Source organism: Corvus kubaryi, unplaced genomic scaffold (assembly GCF_017639235.1).
Source record: "Corvus kubaryi isolate FWS band 111438036 unplaced genomic scaffold, C.kubaryi_AGA036_p1.0 71, whole genome shotgun sequence".
NCBI classification, from domain to species: domain Eukaryota; kingdom Metazoa; phylum Chordata; class Aves; order Passeriformes; family Corvidae; genus Corvus; species Corvus kubaryi.
The window spans coordinates 3,976,067-3,991,029 of NW_024582059.1; the positions used below are offsets into that span (position 1 = coordinate 3,976,067).

General features: G+C 40.4%; 1 protein-coding gene across 2 annotated transcripts in view; it reads left to right on the plus strand.

Moving 5' to 3' along the window:
* Positions 1 to 503: 503 nt before the first annotated feature.
* The window catches only part of LOC121674983 (glutamyl aminopeptidase), a 35,520-nt gene continuing 21,060 nt past the window's right edge, over positions 504 to 14,963 (plus strand). The window contains exons 1-5 of one of the 2 annotated variants that reach the window (XM_042049896.1): positions 518 to 632; positions 765 to 1,425; positions 6,326 to 6,467; positions 9,316 to 9,447; positions 13,452 to 13,572. In XM_042049896.1, the coding sequence (XP_041905830.1) occupies positions 779 to 1,425; positions 6,326 to 6,467; positions 9,316 to 9,447; positions 13,452 to 13,572 (1,042 nt within the window). In that variant the 5' untranslated portion in view covers positions 518 to 632; positions 765 to 778. Of the gene's footprint in view, positions 1,426 to 6,325; positions 6,468 to 9,315; positions 9,448 to 13,451; positions 13,573 to 14,963 lie in introns of both variants that reach the window. The other variant, XM_042049898.1, reaches the window with a different exon arrangement.

The following is a 14,963-nucleotide window of genomic DNA, read 5'->3' on the forward strand; positions in this document are numbered from 1 at the left end:
CTCCTGGAAAACTGGCCCTGTGAGGGGGAGAGGAATTAGACAACTTTTGAAGTTTGAAGCAGTGATCAAAAATTATTGTTCCACTGTGCACTCATCCATCTGTGAGTGCCTTGAGTTACTCGGCAAAGGTAAATGAGCCCAGAAAAAGAGAGGAAACAACTGAAAGATATATGTGATCTTTGCAAGTTTTGAGATGTCATTTCACAAACTATAGGGTGGAAGTTCAAGGAAGTCTTTGTTAGTAAGAGGAAGGGAAAAAACCCAACCCAAACCTCAAAAACCTAAACAAGACACAGCAGAGGAAAAAAAGGAAGAGGTAGTGGTGAAGGTTGAAGGTTTGGAGCAGTTACACCTCTATCTGCAAGCTCCTTCTGAAAGCTGCTGACAGAGCTTTGGCATCCGATCATCTCCTGACTGCTGATTAACATAGCACTGTTTTATATTTAACTCAGGCCAGAACAGGAGGGGCTGGGGGGTGGGGTTGCACTGCTTATAAGGGGAGCACGGCAGAAACAATGTTCTTCTGTGTCAGTTCCCTCGGACTCCCAGCCCAGCTGCACTTCTTTTGATCATTCAGATTTCCTCCAAATGCATGTTGTCTTTAATTAATTGAGTGTCCTGTGGAAAGCGAGGTGCGGGAGACAGGCAGAGAACAGCTATAGCTACACAATTAAAATACAAACCAAGACTGCTGAATTTACTGAATGCAAGTGCTGAAGTGACTAATAACCTTTTTTGCGGTTAATGTTTTGCTCTGAGAACAGACCCAGGAGCAGAGATGGAGGGCATGGATTTTGAAGATGAAAAGTCCAAGAGGTACTGCATGAAGACAAAGCACGTGGCTATCATCTGTGGAGTTGTGGTCATTGTAGGACTTGCTGTGGGGCTTGGTGTGGGATTGAGCAGACCTAAACCTCCAAAGGCAACAGAGCAACCAACAACAGATCAGGCGACAACAAAAGATCAGACGACAACAACAGATCAGCCTCCTCCCCCAGTGGATTTGGGTCCCTGTCCTTCCAAGAATGATGAGACTGGAGACTGGAGAGATTTTAGGCTGCCCACTTATGTCAAGCCTATCCACTATGATCTGGAAATCAAGCCTGAAATGGAGAAAGACACTTACACTGGCACAGTCAATATATCTATTGCTTTGGAAAAACCAACCAGCTCCCTGTGGCTTCACCTGCGAGAGACCAAGGTTACAGAAATACCCACACTCCAGAAATCTTCAGGACAGCAGATTGTTCTGAATGACTGCTTTGAGTACAAGCCACAAGAATACATAGTGATGAAGGCAGCAGCAGAGCTCCCTGTCACTGATGAAAATGATCCCTATGTACTCACCCTGAAGTTTCAAGGCTGGCTGAATGGTTCCCTGGTTGGGTTTTATAGGACCACCTATACTGAGAACGGAACGATCAAGTAAAGCCATTTTATTTATTAAACTTTCTTCTCTATTTTTACTTCCTGAGGCCTGCTCTATTCCTGTTTCAGCTTTTCAGCCTTGTCTCACCAACTTGCTGACATTTCTGGGCTGTTCTTTAGTTTTCTTATTCCCCTAAGAAAGATGCTGTATTCAAAACCCTTTGGCTGCTGACTAGTGAATGTGGGGTGGAGGGATGAGGGGTTTGTTATTATTATTATTTTTATTCTGGAAAACCTTTTCAAACTCTCCTGGTACGAGCTTACCTTTGAACTGAATGGCTCCCTCAAAGAGCCGGAAGGATCAAGGTCTGTTTTTATCTCTATAGTACAATAAATAGCATACAACCATCACCACTCTCTTATGTTATCTCCAAAGTAACAGTTTTGGTGTAAAATGTTCTTCTGATAGTTTTCCTGATAACATACCTCCTTGATGTTGTAAGCCTGAGGAATATTCAAACCAGAGCTTCCCTGTCTCTCTTGCAGCTGGTTTAAATTACATGTAGGAAAGTCCAAACAATTAAGGTTATCTTTTACTTTTTTTTGTGCTCCATCTCTTCCTTATTAATACAGCAACAGTTATTGAAAGATTACAAAGTCTCTACCAATTCAGCTAACCCATTTCACTTGCCAGGTTTGCACTACTTCAAGGTGGAAGCTTGAAAAAGCCATTGCCCACTGCTGAAAGGCTTTTCTTTTCAGTTAATGTATGAAGAGGACACTCACCCATTTTCTGATATTTACATTTCTGAAGTGACTCATTCCAGCCTTTACAGCTGGGAGATAAACTTGGCTATACTTTTACAAGGTCCTGTAGCAGGAACATGGAGACAAACACTGATGCGTTTTTATGGCACTTCTTTGCCCTTCTGGGACAATGGTGTCATGAATGAGAGTCTCATCAGCTCCATTCAACCACTGACAGGCAATGCCAGGAGTAGCAGCAGTGACAGGCACCACCAGCAGCAAATCCAAGAGGTAGAGGATAAAGCAAGCATTGATTTTTCCTGCGGAGAACAGCAGGGAACAGCTCAAACACCAGGCAGCTCTTTTCCTCTTGTTTTCCTCCATCTATGACTTCACCATTGCTCTGACTTGAAAGGTGCTTTGGTTTTACACTTTGAGCAGCTTTGATTTCATACTCAGAGCATCTGACATCTCCACAGCAGTTTTAATGTTCAACCTCCTAGCATCCTTCTAAGTTGAGGTGTGTTACTTCCTTTTCAGTGGTGAAGGGTATCTAGATATTAAATTTATAGCCCCAGGTCTGTCACAACACCAGAACAGCGGGACCAGAACACAGGTCTTCTGAGTTGCAGAGCAGGAGAGGTGAAAGCCTGTCCCTCAAATCCAGCCAGTATAGGTAGACAGGGGCCAAGCATGTGATGCCAGGAAGAAAGGAGAACTTTAAAGAAAGCATAAAATGTGAGCTCACTTTGACTGTTCCTACTTCTTGAATTGGATGCTGGAAGCTACAATTGCAAGGATGATCCTAGCCAGCAATCTGAAAACTCTCAATGCAGGAAGGAACTTGAGGGTGTGAGTTTGTTAGGCTTGAGATGGGATTTAGTAAGAATGAGTGAATGGTAAATTCTCAAGTATTTTTCATGTGATTGAGTTTGGGAAGATTGTTTGTGGGGGTGGCTGAGGTGGTGTACATGATAGAGGTAAGTACAGCTTTGAAAGTAAAGCAACCGCCAGCCAAGTTGCTGCTGTACAGCAGAGGAGAGGGGATAGGATGGGGTGAGGAAGCACAGTGAGGGAAGGGTTTCATTACGTATTAAAAATGCATTTTCCCCTGGCTTTCTACTCAAAAACAATGCTGACTGGAATTAGATTTTTATTTTGCCTTTGTCTGAGGTAGACACCACCTTTGGAAAATTTCAACCCAAATAGTTCTGTTCTTGTGATGTTGCAAGTAAATACAAATCAGACCAGGTAATAGCAATGATCAAACAAGTCTATTAATAGTGGATGTTAAAGAGAAGGGGGACGAGGTGAAAAAGAGGTCCAATATGTAATTAACCTACTCTGTTATCCTTTCTGTACAGTGTTAGAAGCAGCAGGACCTTTTGAGAGACTTAATAACATTGGAGAGTCAGCTCCTAGGGGTGAGCTGCTCCCCAGCTGTTTATCTGTGAAGGCAAGGGTTTGCCAAAGCATTGCTATAAGGCCTTTTGTTTACAAACTGGGCATATGTCCAGGCTCTGCTGTTGCTTAGATTAAAATCTCCACCACACTTCGTGGAAAACAGGTAGATCTGAGCTGAACATGCCTCTAAGTCTGGGATCCTTGAGAGGCTTAGGGAGAAGGATGCCTCATTTGGGAATCCTGTTCAGACAGATCACACAACCCCCATGAGGAAAAAGGTACTTTTGGACATGCCCTGAAGCAGATCTTGAGATACCTTGGAATCATGACTATTTAAATTGATGTGCACATGCAGGTACAAGAAAGCAGAAACTTTGAAAATGTAGATTTTAGACATAGACCTGCCTAGATGCTCCTGTGGGTTCCCAGATCTAGCTGTAAGCACTTAAGTCCTTTGGTAAAACTATTCCTCTGTCTGTGCATTTCATTTCCCCATTGATGAAAAAGGAGTAACAGTCCTTCCCTACTTTGCATGATGCAGTGAGCATAATTACATTACACTTGTATTGTTTTCAGATATTATGGAAAGGAGCAAAAGAAGAGCCCTTGCCTGGTGTAATGGGTTATTCAAGTCATTAGTTTCTGTCAAGGAATGTGCTAAAGCCCCCTTGTATTTTTTCCTTAATATTACAAATAATACAAACATGTCACTGCAGCTGGCTTGGATTTTGCACTACTATTAGTGACAAGGTATGGCTTTCCTTTTGTAGGAATTCTCTCTGTTGTCTGTAAGAGAACAAGAGGCTGGGACATGGCTAACAGGGATGTATTTAGGATTTTCTTGAATACAGTAGGGCAAAATTTTCTTCTGTGTACAAAAGTAACACTCCTGATTTTCTTCCTCAATAAGAAACTTTTCTCAGAAGAAGCAACAAATTGGAATTTAAAGAAAGACTAGGAGAAAATGCTTTAATTAGTTCAGGGAGGGAGGCTTTGACACTAATGCCTTGTACTTTGGGGGAGGGGAAAAAAAAGGAAAATTCATCATGGTTCTAAATACATCGCTGTTTTATTTTGGGAACAGCTGGATGCAGTCTCAGCCAGATCTCCACTTCTTATTACTATGATGTTTTCAACTGCCATCTCCAATTCACATTTAAAGGTCTGGACATCAACTTCAAGAGGAGAAGCCACCAAGAAGTGAAGAAAATCTTATCTAAAAACTACATTATGCAGCTTGAAAGTGAATTACCACATTTCATGTTTCTACTGCCACTTCTATGCATGCCATAGTCTGGAGTTCTCATCATCTAGCCTGTAGGAAGGGTAGTGCTAAGGTTGTTCACTCCTAATGTCTGTCTGCCTCCACAAACATATGAGGATAGATGGATTATCACTTTATAAATCAACAGATATATCACAATGTTATCAGTCTGTAGGAACAAGACGTAAATGTGTCAAAATATATAGCCAAGTTTTTAACCAATAGCTGTGAAGCATTGCCCTGGAGGCTTGGAGTTAACTCAATTGTGAAATAGCTCTCAAATCCTATGAAAAGTAGAGAGTGACAGCAAAGAATGCACCAGCAAAAGAAACTCAATATTGAGTCTAAAATTATGTTAAGGTGAATGTTCATTATGCTTTCTGCCCATGAACCTTTGAGCTCCTATTCCAAGGAACATGAATGGAGAGAACCCAGACATATTACCTCCATCAGGCTTCTAAATGACCCTTGCTGCTACAAGTTCCTAATGACCAGTTTAGTATTTAACCGTCACAGGGAAATGCCAAGGGCAACAGAAGCATTGAAAAATTGGTTGTCAAGTGAGCTTGTAGGATTGCTGCAGATCTGTAATTTATGATGTACACTTTTAATTACTTTTTGGAAAGAAAAACTACCTTAATGTAGTTGGAGCAGCTGTAGAAGTGCTGTCAGAAAATGCTCAACATTCCAGATTAATTGAAGGAGCATCTGTGATCCCTTTCACCATCAATCACTGGAGAATATGCTCTGCCACTGTGTGGGTCATTAATGGGGGAGCCCGATGTCACTGAGAGAAGCAAGCACAATATGAACACTCACAACCTTCACCTTATGTTTTTACATGACCCCTATTGTCTAGCTCCTCCAGTTGGTTTTGCATAACTGAGATAACTTTCTAGCCCTCTCAACACAGCTTGCATAGCATGAGTTATGTACTGGGGTGTTCACCTGAACTTTCCATGCTTTCTCCAGCAGTTTCACTAATGGAATCAGGGGAGCATAACAGCACCAGGAGAAAACTGTATGTGGTAAATGCAGAAAAAGAAACACACAAGCAGGATGAGATTTATTGGCATTTACACAATTTCAAGGTGTTGCTTCAGGAGATGTTCAAGACCCTAATCCCAATATATGCTGTAGTGGGTAAACAACTCTTGGAGTGACTTGTTCCTTTCAGGTGATATCATCAGTTCTTTATTTTAGGGGCATAAATCAATGGGAAGGCTCAGCAGGAGGATGAGCAGAATTTTCACTATCCATGAGGGGTCATGCCTATCTTATTGCCTGGCTTCTAAAAATATTTGATGATAAGCAATTTGCATTAGCTTTTGCTCTGAAACATAGAGGATGTTGATGACAGACTGACTATGTGATGTCAGCTCATGCATTTCTGATGTCACCTGCTCTTATGAATGGAAAAATACGCACAAATATTTGTAGTTGAATTTAGTTTGTGAAATCATTAACAAAATATGCTTAGAAATTATAGACAAGATTTCAAAGCTATGTAATGAAGTATTGCCAATGTGTCGTTTGTTTCAGGAGCATTGCAGCTACTGATCATGAGCCAACAGATGCACGGAAATCATTTCCCTGCTTTGACGAGCCAAACAAAAAGGCAACTTACAACATATCCATCATCCATCAAGATGTGTACCATGCGCTTTCAAACATGCCGGTACAGGTATGTCTTTCCCAACTGCTGCCTAAGTGGAATGGTTCTGTAGAGCCACTGAAAAGTAGTGTGGGTCACCATGTTCCTGCACATTCACAGACTCTACCACTCAGGCACTGTAAAACTCATGGTTAATAAATATTCCATGAACAGAACTGCTTGGCTGGTTAGGACTTGAAGTGCTCCACCAACACACAATATGGCAGCACACAATCAAATCCAAAGCAAAAATGAAACATCTCATCTATCATTAGCCAGCTGACCCTCTGTTCAGATATTCTGGGTGAGTAGCCCCTGCTAACTATAAATAGATATTGGCAGGTTTTTCAGTCAAATTGGGTAGGCTTGGAGAATGGGTACTCTGAAAGACAGCTGTTTCCCAGATGGAAAGTCTAAAATAATCATTAAAACTGCATACTGGTCCAAAATGAGGATCTACTGATCACAATTTAATGGCAAAGAATCCTGCTAGCCAGAAAGACTAGGATTATGATTTTTAATAATGGAGGATCTGAAACCCCATCTGTCAGCTCATGGGTGTGGACATTTGTCATTCCACCATGTCTATAATTTCCTAAATAATCCATTTCTAGACCTAGTGTGTCAAATTCCAAGTTTTGTGTGAAATTCAATGGCATCAATTATCTACCTCTAGACCTTCTGGAAGAAGACGGAATGGCTTTCAGATGAGAGAGTTTCTACTGATTAGTTCAACTGAATGTGTAGTCTATTGTATAATTTCTACTAATAAGTTCTGAAGTGGGAAGTAAAGTGCCAAGTTTACAACAAAGAAAAAAGAACTTCCAGCCTCCAGGCTGCTGGCATTTGCATTTTTCCAATCACTCCCCCACCCAGAAAACAAAGTGTGTACTGTTTAGAGTGTTTACTGTGTACTGTTTAGAGTCCCCCAAACTTATTCTCCTAGCAATGCAGCTGAGATATCTATTACCAAGCTGATACAGATGCATCCATACCCTTTGCACATTTAAAGCTCTGACCCACTGTTATTAAAAATGTTTCTATGATACCTGGAAGAGCACCAGGCACTTTGATGAACAACACATGAAAGGAGAGTGCTGTACCTTTCCTCACAGACCTCAGATAAGTGAGGGTACAAACAAGGAAGTAAGGGGATAACACTGTATGTTATCAAGATTTATTGTGTTTTGAGGTTTACTTTACACCTTGACATGTGGACCTTGCCTCTAGTATGGACCTCCAATAATAAGCTTGCAAAGGGCTAACTACTGCTTCTTAATTGATTTGCTAAAAAGCAAGTACAGATAAGAAAATGTAGATTATGCCGAATTCATATTGAGGTTTGACTAAGGGATTATAGCAAGGCACTTTTTTATCTGGTCAAGGTCAGTAGCTCTGTTCTTAGTAGTGAAAGAACTTTGGGAAAAATCTTTTTCCACAGATGGAAATGTAACAGTTTCTAAAAGCAAGACACATTGTATGTTATATGTCCTGCAGTAGTTTGGGTGGTGTGGAGCTTTATAATCAACATGGCAAAATAAGATCAGCAAAATCAGAATCTTGTACATTTCATTTGCATTTTTCACTGGAGTTGAGTTTTTTCAGGTTTTTTTCCACTCAAGTCCTGACTTTGTTGAAATAACAAAAGGTATCAAAATAGAGTCAAAATGGGTAAAATAATGGAAAATTAGATTGTGAATACCTTTGTGAAAAGGGGTTATGAATATATCTGTGAAAAGGTTTGTTTGCTCATGGAATCATACTACCTGTAACATTAACTGTCTGTGCTTTATTGTGTTTATAACAAACAAGCCTCATAGAACCCCTGTATCTCTAGAAGGCTAATGTCTTTTATATGATTTTGGCTTTTGTTCTATTTAAGTTAGTCATCCAGTCAGAAGCACAAAAAATATCAGACTGTAGCAGAAAAGGAATAGAAGAAATATATACTTAGAAGAGAATAATAGAATAAGCTGAGTTGTAAGGGACCCATCAATATCATTAAGACCAACTCCTGGCCTTGCACAGGATACCCCAAGAATCACACCCTGTGCCTGAGAGCATTGTCCAGATGCTTCTGGAACTCTGTCAGGCTTGGTGTTGTGACCACTTCCCTGGGGAACGCGTTCCGGTTTTCACCCTCTGGGTGAAAACCCTTTTCCTAAAATCAAACCTAAACTTCCCCTGACTCAACTTCATGCCATTTCCTTGAGTCCTGTCACTGGTCATGGGAAAGAAGAGGTCAGTGTCTGCCCCTTCCTATTTAGTGTTGTCAGCAAACTTAGAGAGAAAACCATCTGGGAAAATCAGGAATGTTTCTTAATTGATTTGCAAAATAAAAACTATGATCAGCACTAAATTTTATCTACATTTAAGCAATCTACCAGTTAGCAGTGCTCATTTGTATTTGAATGAGTTCAGGATAGATTCATTAGACTGGTCTTTATCCCAGGTAGCATCCCTGCTTCATGACTTAAATACGTGATGCATGTATTTAAGAGAGGAGAGAATTCAGTCTCTTCTCTGCTCTGTCCAAAGTAATGTTATTTTATGCTACTATTGCAAGAACAAAACACAGCATACACCAGAAAATTCCTGTTGGCAAAATTCCTGTTCATGTGAACGATTTCAAATCCCTGATGAAATTAGAACAAGGTAAACCTGTTAAGTGCCAAAAAAGCAAAGTACCATTTCATGTATTGCAGAAGAAAACTATCTTGTCTGTTCTCATGCCTTCAGTAATGAAATGCCAGAAGATGCAGACCTGGAGAGGTGATTTGTTTTTCCTATGCAGTTGCAGCCTTCATACAAATGTTGTACTTTTATGTGTGTGTTTGCAATTTCAAAAATCAGTTTGATTACTTCTGTATTTCCACAGAAAACTGTGCGGCTTGGTGATGGCTGGAATCGAACAACTTTTGAGAAGTCAGTCCCCATGAGCACTTACTTGGTATGCTTTGCGGTGCACCAGTTTGACTGGGTAGAGAGAATATCCGCTAGTGGAAAACCTGTAAGTCCTTCTGCAGCCTGAACATGGTTCAGATAACACACGTGCCTTGATTTGCTTTTTTTTTTAATCTCCTTTTATACAAACAGGGACATATTTTTTCTTCTTCTCCTATAGCTTATTTTATGCAGCCTGTTTTATCAGATTAGGTGTTCACAGTGGTCCCTCTGACCTTGACTACATACAGTGTTTCGCAGTCCTTCCCTGTCTCCCATCTTTCTGAGATCCCAGTCAGTACCTCTCACATGAGCACACAGGTGAGGAAGGAGCACTCTTTCTCCAAACTGATCCCTGACTCGAAGCCCAGTGACTGAAGGAATGTACAAGTTAGGGGGTACAGGAGAGTCACAGGCCATGAATACAAATACTTTATAGTTTTCTGTGGGTTAAAAAGGGTGAATCTAAGCACTTGGTGTTATTACAGCCGTTGAGACATAGGACTGCAGTGCTGTGTGCCATTATGTACTGGCTTGCTTTATTTTACAACAGTGGCAACAGGCAACTGCCCAGTGTAAGTTCTGTAGAAATAAGTATAGAAGTGATAGTGTCTGCCTAAACAGATGGATATTTGGTAGATGCCCTAAAGAAGAGAATAGGTTTGAATCTGAATCTATTAAATTAAAATAGCTCCTTCACTTAGATGCAGTGGGCAGGCCAATCCATTTCTTGCTTAGATTCAAATCTCCTGAAGGTGTAGAGTAAAGAGATCACAAGACATTATATTGAATCACAAACTGAAATCCAAAACACAACTTGCCCCTCAGCAGAAATTCCTCATTTAGCCTAAACCTAATTTGGGATACTCAACCTGCTGTTAATTATTTATTGGTTTAGATCTTTTTCTCATCTGATAAAGACAGTGGTCCCTAGGGCTGTATGCCCTTGCTTCTTCCTCTTCCTTTCCCCTTATGTAACACATAGTCATCTTGTTCATATGAGCTGGCAGTGCTTTCCTCATTTTCTGGAGACAGTGTCACAAATGGACAGGGAACCTAGACTAAAACCCCAGCCAGGCCACTGTTCCCTTAGCAAGTTAGCTGTTCCTTAGTTTCTTTAACTGAAAAAGCTCATCAAATCCTTCCCTACTTAAGGCTGTTCACTGATGTTAAAATCTGTCTTGTAGAAATCTCCAAAGTTCTGATTCAGCTCTTAGCAAAGACTTCCTGTCAAAGCACTGTGCTGAGGCCTCCCTCTGTGCCCTCGCTAGTGTCATGCTGTATGCTTATATTACTTGACAAATAACTAAAGCTAAATTACACTTGGACAAGCAAATGGAGCCTGGTTTGAGATAGAGATGTAATATTCTTAGTTCCCTGCTGTTTGGCTCAGTAATTCACAGGAGTACATTTTTAGGCCACCCAGTCACACAATTTTGTTAACCAATTGCTCTTCAGCATAGCTGATCCACTCATTATCAGGGACAGGACTTTGACTATTTGGTCTCAATAGATATTCTCTAGAGTTTAGTTTCTTTAAAAATCAGATTTTGTCTAGATTTTTGTGCAGAACATAGTGTGGTAGGGAAAAAAGTGTACTGAAGAAGTGTGTAACACTTTTTTCTACATGCAGAAGTTAAACATTCACTACTTATCCATGCCACGCTCCAGAATATGGCCCCGAGGTCACTATTTGGTTTTTTTCCCCAAGCAAAGCAGTACAGCCCACAATGTTCCTGACTGGTTGTAGCTTTTCTAAATAGAAGGGAGTGTTCACTGAAACATGGTAATTAAAGTGTGTGTGTGTGGAAGCAGGGGTATTCGTGTCAGTACAGAGGTTGCCTGAAGAAACATCTTCTAATTCAGGCATTGGTTACTACATATTTTATTAATGCTGTTCACTAAACAATGTCTGAGGACTTGCCTGCACTAGAAAACTTGGTGTTTAAGTGAGGTTAAAATCATAACTGTTTCCTTTCTTCTAACATGAACATAGCTGTACCAATATAAAATACATGTGTAAGATCCATCATTAAAAATGATCTTTTCCCCAGGAAAACTAGACTATCTTTAGGGTTTTTAATCACATATATAGAAAGTTTTTCTTCTAACCTTTCCAAGGCTTGCTGTCCGAGAACTTGGAAGACCAGCTGAACAATGAGGTATTTAGATTCAACCAGGTACTGAAAAGAACATTGCATAGTTTGCTGTGTAAATTTCTAACAATAAATCCCTCATCTGACAGAAAGTATCCACATGATCCATAAATTACTTTCATAAACAACAGCAAGAGCATACGGTTCACATGACATATTAAATTACTTGAAAACTCTGCCATTCACTCTGAAAGCCCTAATGAAGACATTCATGGAATCAATGGTGGGAAATGTGCCTACAGCTGGAAACAATGCTCCTGAGCTGATTACCTGTCAGGTACCGCATGTCTGGTTTGGAAAATCACAGAGGAGATTATACAAATGAAAACCAAAGTCAGTTCTAGTGCGGGCTGAAGGTTTTGGAAACCATTAACATGGATCAGCTAGGGGACTGAAAACTGCTAAATTGGGTAAAGAGCTTACAGAAGTGGAAATTGCAGACTGTAATTGCAAACTGACCCTGGGGGAAAATCCCCTGGCTGGAATGGATTCCCAATGGAATTTCATAAGCTTTTTTGGGTTTAGTTTTTTTTTGTTCCAGCTTTATTTCTGACTGCTTTCCCATCCTCCCCTCTCACTGGAGGAAGTGTAATTTCATGGTATTGAAATTAATGTGTTGTCAGACTCCAGAAGAGTTCTTGGAATAGACCAGCTCCTTTGCTCAGCTTGGGCCCTAAACTGTAAGACACCACTGAAGGAGTAAACAAGCCACACCAGCATAGCCAGATGAATGTGGCCCATTCATAAGAGTCATGGAGCTGGCAAAACAAGATGGATTGGTTTTCCTAAAACCAGGAACTTCACACTGTATAGAAATCTCATCCACACTGGAGATTTTTGGGGATAGGGAAGAGAACAGGTTACATACAGCTCCAGCAGGCTTTGGAGATTGAGGGAAAGATCCCCAAAAGACTCCATGAATTCTGAACTCAAACTTTGTCTTCACAATGTGAAGATAACTTCTCAAAAGGTTTTGTCAAACTGCAGGCCTCCTCATTGTGGGCATGGGTGCCATAAAGACTCTAGTCCTCTAGAGCTTGTTTCCTACTGTTGACACCAATAGCCAAATTGGTCCCAGACACCAAGCTTCAGGGATAGAAAGGTCAGCATTCAACACATCATTTTTTTACATTCAGATATGAAGAGGAGCACAGAAATGGTCACTCATCACACACAGGGCTACCAAATGTGCCATTTTTCCTGGACATGCTTGGCTATAAAAGAGAGAGCTGATTTTTGCCTATGATTTCCTGGGGCACAGCAACCCAGAAAGCAGCAGAGCAGTGACTGGGTGGCTGTGTGGCCCAAGGTCCTGGTCAAACAGCCACTCACCAGCATGGGCCAGCATGTCTGGGAAGAGCCACAGATCTGGTAAATGCGCTGTCTTCAATGGGTTTGAGATCTTCAAACATACAAGGACAAGAGGAAACTACGATGATAATACGTAGGAAAGGTAGGAAGAAGTTGAATAAAATAAGGTGCTATGGACTTCTGACACATTTCAATACAGATGTGCTCCTAAAGATTGATCTGATTGGATCAGTCAAGATCATTGAACTGCTCAGAACAAGTGGATCCCCTTTGACTGTGCTTGCTCAGGTCTCCTTCTGGAGAAAACCAGGCAGTGGGGAAGTAGGGGCTGGCCTGCATTCCAGTCCTGCTCCAGGCTTGGCCACCTTGAGCTTCTGGACATGGGTCTTGCCAGTTTTACACTTCAGACAAACAGTGGAAAGTGGGCACAGACTATGTTGACTTGGTTTCTCTTACGTACAACATTTGAAAAACTTTGTTGAATAAATGTGATAGGGAACAGAATTCAGTGTTCAGACCAGTCTCAGAGAAAACCTGCAGTGTTATAGATATGCATGCTAAATGCCTTTTCAATGTTTGACAGTTGTCTCTCTGTATTTTACAGCTAAGAGTTTACGCCCAGCCACAGCAAATACACACGGCACAATATGCAGCAAATGTAACAAAAATTATATTCGACTTCTTTGAATGGTACTTTGATTTGAACTATTCTCTTCCAAAACTAGGTGATTATTAACGTTTATATTTTTCATTTTTTTAATTCAGTGTCATGGTTATGTTGCTCCTACAGATCTCTGTCCTTTGGTGGAAAACAGCATGGAAGCATTTGGTTGCTAACTGCTGATACTATGTCAGGATGTTTTAAAACTGTACCAATGTAGTTCAAGATGTTTCCAAATGTCATGATGGATGAGTTGGTCTCAGTTACTGTTTAGTTACCAGTTCTCACAGTTCAGTTTGCTGAACTGAAGAATTGGTCCTGGCATGTTTAATTTAAAGTGTCTTGTGGAAAATCAAAGGAAGCATTGGTGTCATCAGCAAAGAACCATCATGATTTGAAACAGAGCCAGAAGTTTCAGAAAAATATGTACCACTTCCATGTGAACTTCTGGACAAAAAGTCAGCAGTGAGATAAGTGAAGATGTAAACTGCCAGAGAGTATGTCATATTATTTATTAACCTTAGCTCAAAGTGGGTGTGCATCCACTTCCTAGAAAGATGAATGTGGTCCAGCATATAATTTGTAGTTTCTACTGCTGGGCTGAATAAAGATCTGGGACTAAATAAGAGCAGGCACACTCTCAGATTTTGCCCACAAAATTTGCCCACTTTGTTACAAAACAAGCAAAGAGAAAGTAGTGCATTTGGGCATCCTTTAGCTTGGAATATCTGGACTCTGGATCTGATTCACGCAGTTTAAAATGCACAATAATCAAGCTGGGAATGCAATCAGAGTTTTGGAAATTCTCGCCCCTAAGATGTTCAGAGAGGTAATTCAGTTAGGTTCCTGAACCTAAAAAGATGGTAAATACTAGCTGCAAACAAGTCGAAACAATATAATGGGGGAAAAAAATCCCCAAATCTTTGAAGATAATAATGCTGTGCAAACCTTTTGTTGGCTATTTATACCTGTACCTATCAGGCTAACTTATATTACTTTAACGAAAGATTTTTACCTCCTCCTTTCTAAATAGCACCTGAGTTTACTGTAAATATCTGATTACATTTCAATGACAACTGAATTAGGGAAACCAGTACAGTATGTTTTTCTTTCACACACTGGTCCCCAGTAATAATAGGTACTCACCTGTGCTTTATATTCAAACTTTTATTGTCATGAAAGCCTGATGACTTTGCCATGGCAGCATCTGGATAAAGGCTTGTCTGTGTGACAGGGTGGACTAGTATCTTCAGGTCAGCAGTATCAGAGGATAGATGCTTTTGTAGATTCTATACTGTTTTTCCCAGAATGTCTGTTTGTTGGATCACTAATCTTGACTTACCATGTTGTTCCCTCATTATTAAAATTATCCAGGTCAAACCTGATGAATCAAATATGTTTCTGCATAATGGTTTATTTAAATATTGTATTTCACACTGATTTAAATTTATTTTA